The 21,780-nt window shown below is 38.0% G+C and overlaps 1 protein-coding gene across 7 annotated transcripts in view; it reads right to left on the bottom strand.

Moving 5' to 3' along the window:
- Positions 1 to 21,780, bottom strand: part of Pou2f1 (POU class 2 homeobox 1) — a 127,212-nt gene that overhangs the window by 14,858 nt on the left and 90,574 nt on the right. For 6 of the 7 annotated variants that reach the window (XR_005873673.1, XM_021227940.2, XM_005071392.4 and 3 more), the window contains 8 exons: positions 21,663 to 21,779; positions 19,642 to 19,830; positions 17,385 to 17,511; positions 11,070 to 11,164; positions 7,994 to 8,167; positions 4,375 to 4,516; positions 3,072 to 3,217; positions 2,405 to 2,584 (listed from right to left, as the gene is read on the bottom strand). Coding sequence is in view for 6 of the 7 variants with exons in the window: in XM_021227940.2 (XP_021083599.1) it covers positions 2,405 to 2,584; positions 3,072 to 3,217; positions 4,375 to 4,516; positions 7,994 to 8,167; positions 11,070 to 11,164; positions 17,385 to 17,511; positions 19,642 to 19,830; positions 21,663 to 21,779 (1,170 nt within the window). In the remaining variant the exon portion in view is untranslated. The remainder of the gene's footprint in view (positions 1 to 2,404; positions 2,585 to 3,071; positions 3,218 to 4,374; positions 4,517 to 7,993; positions 8,168 to 11,069; positions 11,165 to 17,384; positions 17,512 to 19,641; positions 19,831 to 21,662; position 21,780) is intronic. The other variant, XM_040737291.1, reaches the window with a different exon arrangement.

The following is a 21,780-nucleotide window of genomic DNA, read 5'->3' as shown; positions in this document are numbered from 1 at the left end:
GAGGATCCCCCCTTTGGTCTGAACTGAGGTAGAGGTAAGAAAGAGCTGGTGGCTGGCTATTTTGCTTTTCTGATCTTCAGCTTGAAACATGAACCCCAGTATCTGTCTCTGGGTCTTTTATTTTATGTGCTACAGATAAGTGTACCTCTCTTTTATCAGAGAAGCTCGTTTTAGAACTAGATGAACACAGAGGTTCACAACTGGTCATGGTGTACACATAAAGGACATTAAGGAATGTTTGGCCCTAAAAGGGACAACTAGCCAGGCAGTGTTAGTACACACACCTTTAACCCCAGCACTCAGGAGGAAGAGGCAGGCAGATCTCTGAGTCTGAGATCAGCCTGCTCTACAAAGTGAGCAGCCAGGGATACATAGAGAAATCCTATCTTGAAAAAGCAAAAACCAAACCAACAAAAAAGGGGACATTTATATCACAACTCTAAAGGTTCAAGGATCATTGCAAAAGGGAGGAAGGAAAGATTCTAAGAGCTGGGGAAGGTAGGTGATTATAGGGAAATTGTCTTCTTGACCCAGAAGGGAAGGGAACCACTCACAGCAGTTATGACAGCACGCACAACACCCACAGAAAAGACCCTAGCATGAAGGAAGGAGGGGCATCAACTCCAACTCCTACTTGTGGGACAGCTGGCACCTGACAGCTGTTGGGAGCAGGAGTGGTTTTTTCTTTTTTTTAAGGTGTGGTCACCTAAGAGTACATGGGCAGCACAACTTGGACTTATGGGTTAAAAAACAAAAATGACACAAGTTGTGTGGGGGGGGGGTAGGTGTTGGAGTTGCAGGAGTTGGGGAAGGGGAAAAAAATCAAAATACACTGAAATTTTCAAAAACTAATAAACTGAGGGTATATGTATACTACCATGTCCAGCTCCAGTGAAGCAGATTTTTTCTTTCTTTCTCTTTTTTTTTTTTTTTTTTTTGGTTGAGACAGGGTTTCTCTGTGTAGCCCTGGCTCTACTCCAACTCGCTGTATACCAGACTGGCCTTAAAATCAGAGATCCACCTGCCTCCACCCCAAGTGCTCAGATAAAAAGTGTGTGCCACCCCCACCCAGCTGAGAAACAGATTTTAAAAACAATTTTGCATATAGCTAAGACTGAAAACAAAATAGTCACCCACACAAAACTGTTACCTAATGACTATGATTTTTTTGTCAAAACTACATCATACTGATTAAAACCTTACCATTTAATTACTCACAACTTTCACTTAATAAATAATGCTGACTTTAGTTTTAAAAACCCTGGAGCCAAGTGTGATGTCACATCCTTTTAATTCTAGTACCTGGCAAGCAGAGACAGGCAGATTTCTTTGAGTTTGGGCTAGTCTGGTTGTACAAAGTGTGTTTCATGTCAACCAAGGATACATAGAGAAACCCTGTCTCAAAAAACCTAAGGTGGATTATGTAGCATGAAATAATAGTAAAATAAAATGAAAGTGGATTAACAAGAACAAAAGGAACAGAAATGAAGACTCAACAATTTGCACATTTTTTGAAGCCTGATCAGCATCATCTGGCAGTGATCTACAATTATCCTAAAAGGAAGAAAAAGTAAATAAATGAGGGAGTCCTGTGACCATGGCATGTCTCTTCCACGCAGGAAAATGTTCTAATGCAAATGGAAGAGTGACTCAGTAAGGTTCTATATAGAAGGCTGACGAACTGTCTGAGAGTGAGTATTTGAGAGGACTATTCAGATCTGGGAATTTACTGTCAATTAATCATGTAAGTTCACTAAAATGGGCTTCAGGACTGAACAGGAAGGAATATACCACCTCCTACCCCCCACCCCGCCAGGTAACTGTAAATCAGGAGCAAATCTATCATTAAAGTTGAAGTGTAACCTTATTGGCTACAGAAAGAAAAATGCAAAGAAACAGAAAAGAATTCAAATTATTTACTTCCAAAAACAAAAGGAAACCATTAAGTTCTTGGATTCACAATGAGAAATTTCATAACTTTGGAATACTTATAGTAGACATTTTATGTATTTATTCAACATGTACGACACACACACACACACACACACGCACACACACACACACACTCTCCTTAACTGTTGGCCTTGTTGGAAGAGGTGTCACTGGGGTGGGCTTTAAGGATTCAAAGCACCTTTCACTGGAAGTCTCTTATCTACCTCCTACCTGAGGGTCAAAATGTGAGCTTTGTTGTTGCTATGTTCCAGTATCAGGGACCCGCCCTTGGGAATGGTAAACTGAAATTCAATGCTTACTTTTATAGGTTGCCATGGTCATTCATGGTATCTTATCACAGTAACAGAAAAGTAACCAAGACAATTGTTATGAAATGAATTGACTGAACAGGCCATTTGTAAAACTAAAAATTACTCCTTGAAGAGCTTGTGTCTCCCACATCTGTTCTTACCAGTGAGGTTGGGCTAGGGAAAATTGCTTTGATAGGTGAGCTGCTGGTCCCACCACTGCTTGGTGGGTTGATTCTTTTCTCTTTCTGGCGGCGGTTACAAAACCAAACACGAATCACCTCTTTTTCCATATTGAGCTGTTCAGCAATCAATGTGATATCTTCCGAGGTAGGCTTTTGATTCTAAGAGAAGAAAAAAGCCCAACTTTTAGAATTTCAGTTTATATATTTGCAGAGATATTCCTGCTTCTGCCTCCCCAGTGATGTATTAAAAGCACACACTTGCTCTTTTTTAAAGGTTTATTACATGTCTGAGTGTTTTGCCTACATTCTTGTATAGTGACCTCAGAGGCCAGAGACAGTGCTGAATCTCTGAGACCTGGAATGACAGATCGTTGTGAGCTGCCATGTGGATATTAGGAATCAAACTTGGATTTTATGTACACCAGGCTAACCTAAGGTGATGGGATTAAAATGCTTCATGCCTGCTTAGATATACACTTTTGAGTCCTGCAGTATTCAAGTATCAGTATTATAGTATCTTACTTCCTCCCAGTTAAAATGCCCATCAGGTTGGAAGAAGACAAGGTTATGTTCTATTATCTATTTACAGTCCCTAACAGTAGTACTGATGACAACCAGATGCACACAAAAAGTAAACCTCACTGACCTCCATGAAACTCTTCTCTAAGGCCACACGGATGTTGGTCTCTATGCTGGTGCGTTTTTTCCTCCTACGATTCAAGCCCTCAGCCCCCAACCCTGGAGAATTCAGGGCACTTGGGCTAGATGCTGTAGAATCAGATGAGAGGTTCTCTACAAGAGTGAAGAAAATAGGGAAAAAAGCTGAGCTTAAGGATTTACATACAGAATACATATGAACACTAAAACTGGCAAAATATTTAAAGCTTGATGTGTGAGATTTTTAACGTAATCTACACAGATGCATTGTTCACTACCATCCATTTTCTACTGTCCTTATTTGCATTCTTTATCCCAGGATCATCCTTTGTCATCATTCATTTTTGGTTTGTTTCTGAGAATAAAGGTTTATTTTCCACTTATACTTCTCTTAGTTCTGTTCTTTTGCTTGTTTATAAGTTCCAAGGACAAAAAGGAAGAAATTTTCTTGGCAATCACTGGATATTTACTGTTTAATTTAAAGATTATTTCTCAGTTTCTTAGCATAATAAATAGTAGGGAGAGGGTACTTCTAATTTCTTTAAGGACAGGAGAGTATCCTTTCTTAACAGCTGAACAAGCCTGGGCACGTTACAGTGGATTTCTTTCTACTCATGTAAATTGAGATGGGGCAGATCAGTAGTTCTTGCCTGTGACTGCAAAAAAGGACAATAGATAGCTAACTTCACCATCAGCTACTGAGTCAATATGCTAGAGGTGTGGGTGTGTCAAGGTTTTTTCCCCCAAAGGCCTAATTTTTGTTTCTATCCACAATGGAAACAACATGGTTAGGTGCCTTTGGTTCCTTTTAGTTTCTGAAGTCTTTGATTTTGGGATTCAAAATTCAAAATTTCCAAAAGGATATCTCAAAATAAAATAAATAATTCAAGACCTAACTTTTTCTATGAAATAGGTGGCCATTTTTAACAAAAGTAGAAATATTAACAGGAACAAATTTCTAAGGCAGTCTATCAAGGAAGGAATAATCTGTCTGCTCTTCAAGATTATACACACAGGCCTTCTTATGCTCATGCTCAAACACTATATGTCCATCCCTAACCCTGGCTCAAATACAGAAACATTCTAAGGCTACAATTATTGCTGGTCATTTATACTATAATTACTGGAATATTAAGATGAAATATCTCTCTGATTTACATAATCATAATTTACAGGATTAGAGGCTCCAATATTCTGTTTTATCAGCAATATAGCAAGACCTCAGTTCTCAGAATAAGCCCTCCTGTAAAATCCCATGAACAATGAAGAAATTTCTTGGTATAGTCACTTACCTGCATCATTTAGCCACTTTTCTAAAAGTGGCTTTAACTTGCACATGTTCTTAAAGCTGAGGTTCAAGGCTTCAAAGCGAGAAATGGTGGTTTGGCTGAAGTCATTTCCATATAATTTCCCCATAGCGAGCCCAACATCACCCTGAACAACACAGAACAGAAAAGGGGAAGAGGAAAAGATTCATGTCATTAATGTTTCCAACTTCTACATTGAGAGGCTACCCCATTAACTGGGGCTCTAGGAAATAACTGGCCATCTTCTATTTACTCCATTTTCCCACCAACTTTACTCCCAAAGTAGAGCCTAGGACTGTAGGGAGAGCTCAGCAGGGCATCAATCATAGAAATCTTTATGTGCTTTCTATCTTGAGTCTCTTCTTGTTACCTTATACAATTATAATCACCATACCAAAACTTTTAAGTCTTCAAAATTCTGATATACTAATATCCTCCATTAATTCAACCAAAATTATCTGAGTACCCTTTAAAATCTACCTGCATCACTTATAGTCATTAGATGTTTAGAGAGCCTTGCAAGTCATTCTTATTCTTGCATTTTTATTTATTTATAATGTATATGTGGGCCCAAGAGTGCCATGGTACCCACGTGGAGATCAGGACAACTTGAGGGAGTTGGCTCTCTCCTTCTACCATGTAGGCCCTGGAGATTGAGCCCAGATCACAGGCTTAGTGGCAAGTGGCCCTAAACCAGGAATTTCCAAATGAACCAAATTTCACACAAATCACTTTAAAAATTAGAAATGACCTGTCATTCTTTATAGTTTTTCTCATAAGTATTTCTAGAGGCTATAAAAAAAATCTATTTTCACCCTTAGTTTAGATTTCAAAGTTGGTGACACAAAACCAGATACTTTAAAAGATCACATTTGTAGCCATTATAGAGATAGAAATTCACAGTAGAGAGGTTTGACCCATTTAGTCAAACCTTCATGGGCACTGGAAACTTGGTAACCTTATTGAAACAGAACAATGATCCTCTGAATATGCCTTTCTCCACGAGCCTATCACCTTTGAAATGTACACAGTGCTTTTCTTCCAGCTGGATCTCTCTTGTTCTAGTATGAAGATGATGTATCTATCATAATAGTTATTTTTATAGATAATAGGAGGAGCTCATGGAGTTTAAGTGGCTCACATGCCCATTTGAAATAGATTAGTGTCAGGGCAGAAAAGTACAGCATTTCTCACTCAAAATATACAAAGCTAACTCTGCTGTGAGAGAAGCAACTCTCAACAAATCTGGCAACATTATTTTTAATTAATCACTTTTAATTTTTATTTACTTTATGTGTATGAATATTTTACCTATATATACTTGTATATATAACATGTGTGCAGTGCCCACAGAGGATCACTGTGAGCTAACATAAAGAAGCTGGGAACTGAATCAGCTCCTCTGCAAGACCAGCAACTGTTCTAAACTAATGAGCAATCTCTCCAGACCCAATCTGTTGAGATCAGGAATGGATTTGAACTTGTGATCCTCCCATCCCAGTTTCTCAAGTGCCAGGATTCTAAGCTTGTGTTATTATGCCCTGCTTTAGGAACATGATTAAGTTGGGATTACCTGAGTTCTTTTAATGCCTCAGATGAACATTTTAGAGATTAGATTCTCTATTATATGTGGAGTCAAGGAAAAGGTGTATTTAAAAGCATATAAGTGTGGTTTTGTTCATTTTATTAGTATTATTATTTAAATAGAAGCTTCATGTAGCCTATCTAGAAATACAAAATGTACAGTCTGAGGAGAAAAAAAGCACCAGGAAATTTAATGTTGGAGCCAAGACCCTACCTAGTTAATTCTGTAACTTGTGAAAACAAAGAGCTTAAGGAATTAATCTGTTCCTAAAGAGTAACAACAAATCAAAGCTTATGCAAATGTAATTCCACATCCTAGCCCAAGCAGTCAGAAGAACTTGGTAGCACTGGCCATGTGGTTCTTGCTTTAGAGTAAAAAAAAAAAAAAAAAAAAAAAGATGCAGGAATAAAAGGGTTGTGGAATCAACCTTCAAGATAAAGGAAAACAACTGAGGTCAGGCATGTGACAGGGGAGTCCCTGAATGGGAACCATAAGAAGCTACTGCATGAAGCTATGAAAATGAAGCCTGAACTATGTTGGAGACCCCAAGATATTGGAGATGCCAGAGTCCTGGGATATCTACCAGTAGAGCTGCACACAGAGTAGGTGCAGATGCCTCTGTGTATGGGTGCACCATGTGGGTTCTGGGACCAAGCTCAGAACATCAGGCTTGTTGGCAAGCACACGCCTCTTAATTTGTTTCCTTATATCTGAAATACCACAAAACCATAACTGCATATCATGTAAAACTGTATCTGTTTTAAATTCCCAATATGTCATTTCTTTGAGCAAAAATAAATCTTCAAACACAAGGAATAAAAAAATCTAATTCCCTAGCTAGACCAAGAATACAGCAGATAATGGTGTCACTTTGATTTTGATCTACTAGTGCACTGCATACTTTCTACACACCCTCATTTGGAAAGCATGCGAATGGAAGCTTTCTGGAAAGAAAACATCAGAGTTCTTCCTGATTCTATAAATACACAACTCAATCTATACTTAAGTTTTTCTTCTTTCAGCTAATGATCTCTGACCAATTTACATAAATGTACGTTTAATTCCTTTACTGGTTTCAAAGCATTGTTTTTGACAGGCTAGAAAAATGCTGTGTACCCAAAGCTTGCTTAAACTATTAAGCACACTTATTTCACTTTTCAAGCCCTCTGCTAGTTGACATTACAAGATTTGGATTTTGATTAATTTACTTAAAAAAAAACTTCAATACATTCTTACTTAATTAATCTCACTGTAGGCTGAGAGAAAGGAGGGGGAGCACTGTATTCCCAAACTAGCGTTAAGTAAGTCTTCCAAAAGTCTTGAATCCTTATTCTTCCCACCTTACATATGTAGAAGTGTAAGCTTTATCACCACGTGCTCTTTAAAACGAAACTGTTAGCACAGTCAGCTTACTAAACACACATTTTACTGATACAATTTCAGGGGCCACTGTTGTGAAACACTTGGAAATTTTTAGTAATAGTCACATCACAAATAAATGTATGAACCTAACAACCAAACACACAAAATTCTAAAATTGTAAATGCTAAACCAAAAATCAGTATGACGGAGAAACATCTTATTCCTTAGAAAGTATTCACAGCTAGCCACGAAAGGATATGTAAGAGAGCTCTGTAATGGCTAAACTTTGTTGTCAAACTTGACAGATCTGCAAAGATGGAATTTTAATTGAAGAGTTACCTCTATCAGATTGGCCTGTGAGTATAACAATAGAGCATTTCTAGATTGCTAATTGATATAAGAGGGCCCAGGACACTGTGGGCAGTGCCATTACTGGACTGGTAGGTCTGGGCAGTTAAGAAGGACAAAGGAACAAGCCAACAGTGTTCCTCTATGTATGCTTTTGCTCAGTGTCTACCGCCAGGTTCCTCCTCTAACTTCCCTCACTGATAGACTAGACATGGAAGCTGGATAAAGCCTTTTTCTCCACAAGTTGGTTTTGGTTAGTGTTTTATCACAGCAATAGAGAATGAACTAGAACAGGTGAGGTCATCCTACCTGAGTGAATCCAAGTTTGATTCGTCTTTGTTTGAAGGTCTTGGCAAATTGCTCAAGCTCCTCAAGGTCACTGGGCTCCTCCAAGCTGGGAGTATCAATTCGCTTTGGTGTTGTCTGGCTCTGTGGAAGTGTCTGAATTGGGGTTGCTGCTATTGTGCGAGTTGGGGTGGCTGGCTGTTGGAGAACAAACAGAATAATGAAGATACTTAAGGTTATAATTGTGATGTGTAGGCAACTTAAGAAACAGACTCACATAAACTCAAACCAGACAAAACCCTAGCATAGAGGAGAGAGGGCAGGATAAAGGCCTGCCTTTACTTGAGGAGTTATTGGCATTTGCTGCTGGGAGTGAGAAAGCCAGTTTTTCTCAACGAAGTGACACCTGGTGTAATAGCAGCATTCCAGGGCAGCCCCATGGGAATTTTTAAAATTAAAAAAATAGCAAGAAAGAGAAAGAACATGAAATTGGGTGGGTATGAGAATACAAACTTGGTGTGTATAAGAACATGAATTTGGGTGAGTTTGGAGGTGAGGCAGGAGAGGATGCAGAATACGATAAAAATGCATTGGATGAAATCCATAAAAAAAGACTATTTTAAGAAAACTGAGGACAAAAAGAAGTATCTCCACCTCCACCTCTTTTTTTTTTTTTTTTACACTCTGTAGCCCAGATTGGTCTGGAATTCACTATGTAATCCCATTGCCTCAACTTCCACTGTACTTTGATTAAGCAGGTACCACCACCAGCAGCAAAAGGTTCTGTAAGATGAATTTATGCAGGATTTTTCTGGCAACTGGATAAACAACGTCATGCTTCTGACATTCTGTGCCCCACCACATGATGCAGTTTCTAACACAAGGCTTGTGTTCTCAGTTTAAAATATTATTTTCTTCACCAGGAAGTAAATGGTATATCACCTTTGACACAATACTTCTCTTACTGCTCAAAGCAAGACACTTCCATGTTTCAATTATTACCTGTATTTCCTTTATTCTCACTCTTAGTTTAGGCCAGTTATTTCTTCAAATATTATGGCATATATACTCTCTTCTTATCATATTAGTATGAATAATTCCTTAATTCAGCTTTTAAATTTTTTTCAGTGTGCACAAACTTTAAACTTTTTGTGAGTTTTCTCCATTGCTACTATCTTGCTTTGAGAAAGAAAACTGTAGTTCTCAGTGATGTAATCCTTATGGTAGAAAGAGAAAACTTCTTCCCAATAATATAATACCTTTATTTCTATAGAGTTTATTTGGGGACATAAGGGCACAGTCCTATCACCCCACCACCCTACCTCTTGTGTTGAAGACTTAGTCCAGGATGTTTGTTTCTTTATTTTTTTTAAAAATTTTTTATTTTATGTTTGTGCCTCAATCCATGTCTGTGCACCATATGCATCAGTGCCTGCAGAGGCCAGAAAAGGATTTTGGATCCTCAGGAACTGAAGGGAAAGGACAGGTGTATTAGAAACCACACCCATGTCCTCTGGAGAGCGGCTAGAGTGCTACTACAGAGCCATCTAGCTCTCCAGCCCACTTTTTCATTCCTTTTTAAAGGAAATACTAATTTTTCTTATCATTCAAACACCAGTCTATTCTGTTCTACTCACAAGCACCACGTAGAGCCTTCCTTGTGAGTGTTCACTAAATAGAAGTGCTCCTGATTTTGCATCCTAATTGCTCAGCTGAACCCTCCTATAAGCAGGAATGCAGGTGAGATTATAAACCAAGATTTTCTTCTTGGATTTAAGCAGGCCTTATATTACCTGACCTTGACCTCATTACTAAGGTTTTCTCCAAGGGAACTAACTGACCCAGAAAACTGCATAAGAGGCATGACATAATAATTGGGGCAAATCACTCTGCTATCCTGCTTCAGTAAAGACAATAAAGCATGTCTCCATTACATGCTGACAGTGAGCAATTTTAACCTCACCTTTTGGAAAAGCTACACACGGCACCAACTAAGAATCTCATGTTGCTGACTACTTACCACAATGAATATGGTGGATAGGTGGAGGTGAATCTCAGCTATTAGAATGTTCCTTCATCTTCAGAATCACATAGCCTCTTTTGTCAAATAATAATGAACTAAAAGTAGCTTGGGTACCATTGAACAGCTGGTATCTTACTCTAAAATCCCTGGCTGAACTGGGCCAGATCTAGAATGGTGGTATAGCATTTAATGAGCAAAATCAGAATGAAGTTTGCTACATGTACATAGCATGTAGGCCAGAAAGAGGTCTCCGATATATATGTTTTGCATTTGGGATATTAAAAAACTTACCATTTGAAACTGCAGCATTATTAGATGCTTTTGCAGCTGAATAGTTATATAGCTACCATACAATATATAGATTATCTTTACCATCCTCCCCAAATTTCTTCTGAGCCCTTTGGCATCAACCTTCATTTTCATTCCTTACTTCCTGATAAGCACTGATAGGATTTCTATACCTATAGTTCTGTCCTTTCTAAAATGTTATGTAAACTGAAATCATATAGTACTCAGATTAAGCCCAGCTTCTGTCACTTAGTATAAAGCTTTTGAAATTCATGCATCTCACTGTAGTTATCAGAAGTACATTTCTTCTTATTGCTGAATAGAAATCTATCACATGGCTATTCAGATGTTTATGTAACTTACTATATGATGATTAGTTTGGGGCAATTAAAATTAATGTATTATAAGCATTCACAAACATATCTTTGTGCTTTCATTTTAAAAAGTAAAACTACTGGAAGTACTGAGAAAAATACAGAATCTAAGCTCCTTCACCATTTTAGCCAGGGCAAGGGACCAATGACACGTTTTGATTGAATTCCTAGGTCTTCCATTTCAGTGTTCCTATCTATCAACATCAGACAGCTATAATTCATCCCCATTTACTAACTATTAATATATCTATTTTTTATGAGCTTAAAAAAAGACCAACTTGGCAGCACTGGTTTATCAAGCTAATAAGTCCAGAACTGAGTTTTTGGTAAGCTTCTGGACACCTGAGATTGTTCTTACTGGGGATGTTTTTGTTTCACTTTTAAATTAGTAAAACAATGGAGTAAGAAAACAGACCTGGGAGGTGAGGGTGATGCTTGGCTGTGGTTGTAGGAGGTTGGCTTGGCTTTGCTGAGGTAGTTGTGTTAAAAGATTTTGCGCTTGCAGGAGACCTGTGAAAAGTAAATATTTCAGGGGGATTAAAAAAAAAGAATATAAATTCAAAGTTTCCAACTGGATTCTTGGTAGTTTTGTTGATCTTCAGATTAATATCTAATTTCTTTGCCTAAAATTAATCATGTAAACATAAGATGGCATTATAAGTAACATTAAACCAAACTTTTTGTCTTTAGTGTAATCTGAATAAATTATTTCCAAGAAGAGGAAAAATATGAGGAACTATTCTAAATGAAAGCATCTGTAAATTTAAAGATAAGTTCAACTTCTTATCCCAAAATTCACACTGTGGTTCTCAACCTTCCTAACACATCAACTCTTTAACAGGGTTCCTCATGTTGTGGTGACCCCCAACCATAAAATTATTTTCATTGTTACTTCATTACTGTAATTTTGCATTATGAGTCATAATGCAAATATCTGGTATGCAGGATATCTGACACAGGACCCCTGTAAAATAGTCCTTTGACCCCCCCAAATGGGGTGTTGACCCTCAGGTAGAGAAATGCTGCTCAAGAGGAATCTTGGAACACGGACTGGGTTTCTGAAAGAAGTAGGCAATCCTGTAAGTGGGAGGAGATGCTGTTTTCAAGTTCTTAGCACATGCCCCTTCAGTGACAAGGTGACATGTAAACAACCATCTCTAAACTGCACTAAACAATCTCAGTTTGGAAGTTATTGATAAGTGAAATGTTTCCGTATCCTGGTAGTGATTTCCCTGTCAATGCAATAAAACAGATCAGACAGATTAGTAAGTGCAGGTTTAATCAGAGCAAAACATTTGTGGGTGGTCCCAGGAAAGTCTGTGGGTCAGACCTTTAAATACACTCCTGGGGTGGAGCTGTTGCATGGCAGACTTTCTTTGGGCAGGGTCTGCAGAGGACAGCTCCAGGGGAGATTCCCCAACAATAAGTAAAATGGGTGTAAAGATGCATGCCCATAGTCCCAGCTACTCTGGAGGCTGGGGCAAGAGAGTCACTTGAGCCTCAAAGTTAGAGGTCAGGCTAAACAACATAATTCGAGTTTGTTTTAAACCCCTGGAAGTATTGTAGTACATACTCAGTTGATTATTTAAGTCTATAGGGTTTTGTTACAAATACAGGGGCAACCCAGAATAAATCTGCATCGAAGAACTTAATCTAAGTACTTAGTTTCAAATATAATCATGTTGAAATACTAAATATAAGGTTGTGAGACTAGATAGCAGAAGTGGAAATGAGAGACAGTAAGCTATGGTGGGTTAACAATATATCTTTCAGATTTTCTTAGCTACTAAACTTGGATACAGTGGAATACATAATACAATAAAAAATTACACCTATTAGATTTTATCATTTGTTTGTAAGTAAACTTTGCCTAAATCTAAGAAATTAACATAGGTGTTTGACAATGTAGGTCCCCAATACAACAAATATACTAAATAGAATTGGATTTTCCACAGAACCCTTCCTTTTGTTTGTATTAGGAAGTAACTATGCTAAAACTAAGTAAATTGAATATACATGGTTAAAAGCTTAAAAGTAGGCAGGGCGGTGGTGGTGCACACCTTTAATCCCAGCATTCGGGATGCAGAAGCAAGCGAATCTCTGAGTTTGAGGCCAGCCTGGTCTACAGAGTGAGTTCCAGGACTGGCTCCAAAGCAATACAGAGAAACCCTGTCTGGAAAAACCAAAAGCTTAACAGTCAGATTCGGGAAAAATTACTCATGCTTAAATGACTATGGTACAATCTTAAATTTTTTTTAGATTTCTTTAATTATTTTATGTGTATGAGCGTCTTGCCTGCATGTATATATGTGCAAAAGCACTAGCTCCCCTGGGGCTTGAGTTATAGATGGTTGTGAGTTGCCATGTGAATGTTGGCAGCTAAACCTAGCACCTCACAAGAGTAGCAAGAGTTAACGCTGTTAACCACTGAGCCCACACTCCAGCCCCTCCACAGCTCAAGCTTATAAGTATTTAAGGCGACCTCTTTGATTACATAACAACAGTGAGTCAGGCTTGATGGTACATGCTTGCAGTCTCAGCATACAGGAAGCTAATGTAAAGGTGCAAGGTCCAGCTGTGCTCCATAGGCAGACCTTGCTACCAAACCAAACCAACACAACATTCTAGTAGCCTTCCGTTACACCTAAAATAGAGTATCTGTTTAGTACCTGGGAATCTCGTCCTGAATTGCTTGCTTTTACTTCCTTATATGTATGTGTACATAATCTTCCTCACTGTCCACTTTATTCACTGAAGTAGGATCTCTCAACTGAACCCCAAATTCTGATAGGCTAGTCTAGCTAAAGAGCTTGTTCTGGAGACCCCAAGCACTGGAATTACAGGTGGAGCTAACACCCTCAGCATAGTAACACTTACTAGTGAGCTGCCTCCCCAACCACTGCCTAGGCTCTTATACTTCATTTCTTACCACCTTCTCTTATCCACTCATCTCTAGCTACACTGGTTTTCCTTTTCTTGGCTTAGGGAAGGCTCATTCCCCTTTCAGGTTCCATGTACTCTTCATCGCTTATAAGGCCAGTCATCCAAATCCCCAACTAGTTGCAGAGGTGTCTACCGCACTCCTCAGTTCTCGGTTCAGGCATCACTCTCCAGGCAAGTTTCTTCATACCATACATCCCCCATCTTCCAAGTGTTTACTTTTACCAAGTGAGTCACATCTCCCATCTTGCTAGGATATACTGTCATCCAAGTTATTTGTTTATGTTTACTTCTGTCTGAGTCCTAATAAGAACAGAGGATTTCACCCTGCTGAAAATTTTAACTCCAATAATAAGAACGATATATGACACTTAGCAGGTACCCAACAAACTGGTGAGCAAATTAACTATAACTGTATATTTTATGGGTTGAACACAGTCAAAATACTGTCTAGTGAGAAAAAATTACATTTGATGTCAATAATCAGAATTAATCAATTAAAATTACTTAGAAAATAAAAATTATAAAACAATGAAAAATGAAACAGATATCTATCTGTACAGATAGACTCAGAAATTAACATGAGTTTCTTTAAAGTTTAGCAGGAAAGTTGGATTTTTGCTTCTCTTTGATAATAACAGCACTTAAATAGCCATATTTAATCAAATTGCAATACTGAATGGTTAATTTTGGTTCATAGTAGCATATTCTAAAGAAATTCAAACTTTAAGTTATCTTACCCTTCTCTCCTGGCTAGCTAAGGTCAGTTGAGATGCAGAAGGGGCCGAGAGGCCAAGCACTTTTGTGAGGGCCAAGACTTTGTAGTATCCCTACCCTGAATAGACTCCCCAAACACAAAGTTCAGGATTTTCTAACAAAAGTGTTTCTGTAGTTTCAAAATTAATGTTGACAGTAGAAAAGGCAGAAAACAAGTTGCCATGAAATATGACTCAGTAAGAATTTTTCCAAAAACAATCAACTCTGGGAGGATATTATTTCTCTTGTTAGTTTTTAAATAATTATATAACCAGTGATATTGTCAATATTATAAATTATACTTTCAAATTCTTAGATTAACAACATACCCTCCCTCAAAAAAAGCAGAAATGATTGCTCAATTGGAGGCTAATCTCATGCTAGAAATTTTGTTATTGTTAAAATCCAACAAATCAATCCTTGTCCTCTCTACACAAAACTAACCAGATTTTCAGTTACTATTAATCACAGTGACTCTACCAGAAATGAAGCCAATCTTATTAGATGAAATGGGGTCCTGTTCTATATTAAGATTACAACTCAACAGCAGTAGAACTCACTCACTCACTCACTCTCTCTCTCTCTCTCTCTCACTCTCTCTCTCTCTCTCTCTCTCTCTGTGTGTGTGTGTGTGTGTGTGTGTGTGTGCGCATGCACATGCTTTAGGAGGCCAGAGGTTTAGGTCAGAAGTCTCTTCTGTGGGGACACCAGACCTTGAGCAGAAACCCACTTCCCCTTCGGCCTGGGAGCAGGCATCTATGTAATGTTTACTGAAAACAATTCAGTGCTTTAGGGCTCAGATAGGGCTTGCTCACTGAAATACCATGCCTTTCACACCCCCTACGGCTAGATGCCTCTTCCTGTTTCCCTGTGGTGTCTCCCCGATTCTGGGGCTGGAGATTAGACCACCAGCCAGGAGGAAAGAATGGTATGTAGATGAATGGCAGAAGTCCTTAAAAAGGGAAGCTCCTTTTTCTGAGAGAGACTTCTCCTGAGACTTCTCCTGAGAGCTCTCCTAAGCGGACTGGGGTCTCCTCCTAAGCTGACTTGGGAAGCATAAAGTTTTCTTAAAGCAACCGACCGGTCTCTGTGTCATCTATCCCGACCACCTCGCTACATTCTCGGATGCAGGCCGCACAGCAGGTGCGACACTCTTCAATGCCTCTCTCCTTATATATAGAATCAGGGTCTCTCACTTGAAACTGACGTGACTAGATTATACAACTTGCTATTCCTATATGAGCTTCTGGAGCCCTTCAAGGCCATGATATGGGTGCTAGGGATCTGAATGACCATGGGTCCTCAAGCTTATGCAAGTGCTTTACCTACTGAGCCACTTCTTGAGTCCCAATTACTTTTAAGCTGGTTTTTATTGTATAAAGGAACAAACTTTGCATTATCTAAGTTTTATCTATGGACTGCTACTGATATTGATATGATGATGTCAATGGTAATAGTGGCAAAAATTAAGAGGCTATTACGAATAAGGCACATTTTCAGAAAATACTTTCATTTGTTTCCTAACTGAATCCCTACAAATTTTGAACAAAAATACTAAAATTATTCTCACACTTCAGGTAATGAAATGGAAGCTCAGGAAAATTATATTTCTTCACAGACAGCCAGCTTGGCTTTAGACTACAGTGTATGCTTTTTATTACATTACAATGCTCTTCTGACACTAATAAAGCATTTAATATGATTTATTCATACTTAAAGGGAAAGATGAAAGGGGTAAAGGGGAAGATGAGAAGGGAGTATGTCCAAGGCTATAGGCTCTAAAGCCAACCAGTATTTCTTTTCACTATATGCTATGTTCCCAATCCTATGAAAGGTTGGAAAGGAAGAAATTAAGAACATGTAAACACACACAAAAAAATTAGAATAGTCATTTCTTATTTTAACTGTCTTATATTATAAAGGCTCAGATATGAAAAAAGTAATATTCTTGGGCTTTGTAAAAAATTTACAGAAAAGTGATCTCATTCAGTCTTAAGGTCTGAACAACTGCAATCTAACACATACTCTTCAGGTGCAGCCTGTGAAAATCTGGTCTAAACAGACTATTTCTTCCTTCTCTCTTAGAATTCTCTTTCGTTGTAATGATCACTTTTTACTGGCTCTGACCCACATAACCTTCAGACTCTACATCCCCCCACTATTCCAACTGTTGCTTTTACTAAAGCTCTCCCATTACTGTCTTTATTTAACCTATCGACACTTAAAGGTTTTCTAAAAACTTAACCACCTAGATGCTTATTCCTTACAACTGACCAAATATAACTGGTCACCACGTCCTTTCTTGGTTTTTAGTTTATTTTGAGGTAGGGTCTTACTATGTAAACCAAGCTGGTCTTAAGTTCAGAGATCCTCCTGCCTCTGACGATTCCCAAGTGCTAGGATCAAAGGCATGTGCCACCAGGCTTGGTCCAAGTCTTATTTTTCTACCTAATTATTTTCTCTTTTCTGCCCTCGAAATCATAACTCAGCTTGTATCAATCTCAATGGCATCTTGCAGAATTCTGAAGACCAATATTACTAACTGTATTCTTGCCTATCCTGGTTTCTCCAAGTTTAAGTGTAAATAAGTTTTCTTAATATAAATGGTTAATATCACTTTTCTGCTTTTAATTTTTTAATATCCTACAGAAAACTTTATTGGAAGATTATCAGACATTCAAATTCAACTCCACAAAGAACTACTTAAAAATTTGGGACTCAAAAACCTACCCTTCTCATTCATCCAATGAGAATAACAACTTTGGAAATGACTAAGCTGTATGATTTCTTGTTGTTAAACTCCTATAATTTCCTGTGAGATTATTTCTTTCATAAGAATAAGCTAGTCTTTACAGATCTTTCAGGTCTCAAATTTCATTCTTATTCATATATGTACCCTATATGCCCTATATAAGGCATTACTTATAGTTCTCATGAAACCAAAATTTAGGAAAAGCATTGCCCACAAGGATACTGTTAGGGAAAAAATGTTAGTTAAGATGTCTGGAACACTAAGCTTTAGACAGATGCTTACCCTGCTGGCCCTGGGGGGTCTGTGAGATGATAAACTGTGCTGGCTGCAAGTTGGTGGTTGGATGAACCAACACAAACTGTTGCAAGTTGAGATTTTGCTGTTGAAGCTGTTGCAATTGTTGAAGATCCTAAAAGCTCAGAAGCAAAACACAGATTAGAGAGATCCAGAAATGAAAGCTGGCTTAGCTGTAAGGTTTCTAGATGATAATTTCTGTCATATCAAGTAACAATGAGATAATACTTAGTATAGTCTGGCTTCAGGGACTTTGTCAGTATGTGAGAAATCCTCAGGCCAGAGAGAAGTTCAGTTAGTAGAAGAGCTTGCTAGAGCCCATGTGGAAAAAGAGAACTGACTCCTGAGAATTGTCCTGACTCACACACACACAAAACACAGCAAATATCAAAACCAAAAAACTTAGGGCCTCTGCAAGAAGTTGTATTTTTGAGGGCATGGTGTATATAGCATCATGACTTATGCCAAGCCAATTATCAATAGTTAGTTAAAATCTCCCAGAGTAAATAAATATAGAATGTCTCCAGTTCTAGGGTAGGCTGTTTTCAGTTTTAAAAGTCTATTATTGTTGTTTGTGTGTGTGTATGGGGGTGCACATGGCGCACACACATGAGGAAGTCAGAAGACAACTCTGGAGTTAACTCTCGACTTCCACCTGATATTATTTTGAAGGCTAATTTCGGGGGGGTCAACCTGAGTACCTCTGAAATTAACTAAAATGCAAGCAGTTGGGCACACCTGTGAGGGATTTTCTTGATTCGAACATCTGAGGTGGAAAGATCTGGGCCACACTTTCTGGTGGTAGTTCATATAAAAGAGCATGAAAGAAGGAAGGATTTGCTTCTCCTCTGTCTGCTCTCACTCTCTCTGATTAAGTTCATATATCCTGTTGTTGAAGCATTCCTCTGCTGGCATTAGAATCTACTTCTTTAGGAGTCCAAGGTAGACTAAAGACCACCTGAGACATCCAGCTGCATGGACCGAACAACTACTGTATTCTTGGCCTTTCCTTTGACAGACAGCCAGACCACAGCCTATAAGCTACTCTAATCCTTTCTATATGTATTCATTCTATAAGTTCTGTTCCTTTAGATCTGGACTACAGAAAGACCCAACATGAACTTTAAAAAGGCTTTTAAATATTTGACCCAATTTTTCTCTAAAGTAAAAATTGAGTGTTAGATCCAAATTTCCATCAATAAATGAAAAAAAATCTAATGCCTGAAATTTGATACTAGCTTATCTAACTCAATTGAGAAATCAGTGTTTGGTATAAATGGTCTTATTTATCTCAATTTCAGATATGGTCTCAGATGTCACTTACTAAAATAATTTATTTGATGAAGAAAATAGCTCAAATAAAAACACTATTTTTTTTTTAAAAGAGCAAGGAGCATCTTTATTTATTCACTCTTTTTTGTTTTTTGTTTTTTTGTTTTCAAGACAGGGTTTCTCTGTGGCTTTGGAGACTGTCCTGGAACTCGCTCTGTAGACCAAGCTGATCTTGAACTCACAGGGATCCGCCTGCCTCTGCCTCCCGAGTGCTGGGATTAAAGGCGTGCGCTACCAACGCCCAGCTAAAAACACTATCTTGATACAGACTGTCCATACAGTATGAAGATGAGTCTGATTCCATTTCAAGTATCTAGTCAAACTTTTGTTACAGCTTAACTGCACTTCCCTTCTCTTGTGGGGACATAAAGACAACAGCTTAGTGCATAAAACTTCTTTATATATGTCATATATGACTTCTCACACACCCTTTCGTTTCCTTTATTATTTTTTAAGTAAATTTTTGTATCTTCTAAAATGAAAACTGAGATCCTGTAACATTTTACTACAGTTCTAAATTATCCTAATCACTCCAAGTAGAAAGAGGACTTGCTCTTTCTTATAGAGTGGCAACATTTACTGTAGAGCACATGAAAGAATTCTTCCCTGCTATAATTAGTTAATTAAGATAAATACAACTCCTTGCCTCAAAAATATGCCAGTTACTTACTCAAGTATTGTCACTTAACATAAACATTCGTTTATCCAAATAATCAGCTATGTATTTATAATATCAACTCAAACAAACAAGTGTATTATTTCTGACTCAGTGAAAAAGGATAATACCTCCTTGATCTAGAGTTCCTTGGGCTTTTGAAGACTCACAGTAACAACCAGAAGGCTAACAATACTCAGTAACATTTTTCCATTTTCTTACTTGCTCACTGCCCCTGCGACCTCGAGCCTCACTCACCTGTGCAATCTGAATAGGCTGAGACAGGGGAATCTGCGTCATGGGTGTGGCAGCGGAGGCTGAGATGGTGGCCCCAGCAGCACTGTGCTGTTGGCTGGCGGAGTGCTGCTGCACTGCAGCAGCCAGGAGTTGGGCCTGGGCCTGGGCCTGCTGTAGTAATAACTGCTGCTGGGCTGGTGTCAAAGTGAGCTAAAATAAGAATAAACAAGGGAAGATTGATGAAATGGGGCCTGTAAGGCAAGCAAACTGCTTTGAAATAGGTAACTCAAGTGGTATTATACCCTCACTATTCATTTTTACACTACTAACATGCAGCTAATGACAAACTACCAGTATTAGCAGAGAATTTAAATTGAAGCAGTTGTCCCCACTTCAGACTTGAAAAATCATTTAGGCAAGAAAGGTAATTAACTAGTACACAAGAAAACAAAGACTCAATACTGACAGGCTATGCAATGAAATTTATACCTAACAGCAACTGATTAGTCAGATGAATGAGGGACAAAAGGTTGCTGTATATAACCGGGAAGAGAACTGATAAGGCCCAGCTGCTTCCCATTAGCTAGAATCCCCCACCATATTTCATTATGTCTTAATACGGGACTAAAGAACATGAGCTGCATGACTTTGCTTCCAAATCTCTCTACAGGACCTTCCTTCACCCAATCTTGGACAGCATGGGATTGCAACTTTACATACTCTTTCCAATTTATTAACTCTAGAAAACAGGTGGTAAGAGCCACTCTTTTAAATGCAAATGAATCTAAATGTCCAGACATAATAAAATCTTCAAGGTACACAAACCTGGAATCCTAAGCGCCTGATACTATCTTAAGACACTAGTCACAAAAATCTGAACCCTGGCAATGAAGCAAGAGTCTTTTGAGAGCAAACCTAAACTTTAATAGTATAGCATTTCAAAAATGCTTACATAAAAGTAGTAAACATGCTGGGCCTTTCTTTGGTGACACATTCTGATGAAACAAGTAAGCTAATACCTATATCTCAATGAACAGCATTCAGCAGCATAGCTTGTCTCCTAAACTAACAGGACCTAATTTATCCAATTAATTTGTATATTAGAAACACAAGAACCAAAGCAAAACTATTAAAAAATGTAAGTCTTCGAAATGTGTGTATATGTATATTTTATATAATATAGGCCCATGTTAATCTCTAGTGATGGAGTATTATAAATAAATGTGCAAGAGTTCTTAGAAGAACCTCCCATTGTTCATACTAGCTAAGATTAAATTATAAAAATTTCTAAAGGTTGATATGATGTGAATTTATTAGCTTCTTATCATTCCTGACTCACTGTCTTCACAAAAGATAACACATAAGCTTTCAACATTGAAAAATTATTCCAAATAATAGCTTAGGAGAGAAACTGCTAAATACTTAAAAGCTTAACAGTCACGGAAGACAATTTGTTAACAATAAAAATAAGCAACATTTACTGAAGGCTACATGCCAACCACTGTTTTAAGAGCTTTATATAAATTGCAAATGGTACTTAAAATAGATATTATTAATACTTCCACTTAGAAGATGGAAATCTGAGAAGACAGGGAGATAAACAAATTAGTCCTTTAGTAATTACTAAATATACAGCCAGGATATAAGATCACATAATTTATTTTAGGATATTACAAAGTCAATTCAAGAAAATGTTTTTCTTTTAAGGTATTAGTCCATTCTTTAACTATCCTGCAATAACACATCTCCAACTTTACCATGCATATGGCAACTCCTCCCTTACACAATGAAGCAACACCATTTTTTAATGGGGTTTAAAAAGTTTGAAGTTTATTCTCAACATCTGCAGTTGTAGCCAAGAAAGAAAAAAAAAAGTAATGACAAAGGTAATTCCTCCAGAGCTTCTGTATCCAGGAAGGTCCTTAGATATCCTAATAGTGCCATGCTAGTACCAGCTGCAGTAAACAGTTTCAATAACATGTCAACCAGTAGCAGTTCAGACACAGAGGAAGTTTATTATAATTTTCTCAATGGAAACTTACCCCAGTTATCTGTCCCCCAGCCAGCATTAGCTGGGTCTGGGGAATGGCTGACTGCATTGAAGGCTGCTGGGAAGGCTGGCTTGGTTGCTGCTCCCCCGATTCTTCACTAGATTTAGAC

This window comes from Mesocricetus auratus, unplaced genomic scaffold (assembly GCF_017639785.1).
Source record: "Mesocricetus auratus isolate SY011 unplaced genomic scaffold, BCM_Maur_2.0 Super-Scaffold_100676, whole genome shotgun sequence".
NCBI lineage: Eukaryota > Metazoa > Chordata > Mammalia > Rodentia > Cricetidae > Mesocricetus > Mesocricetus auratus.
This window is presented reverse-complemented; position numbering and strand designations above follow the sequence as displayed.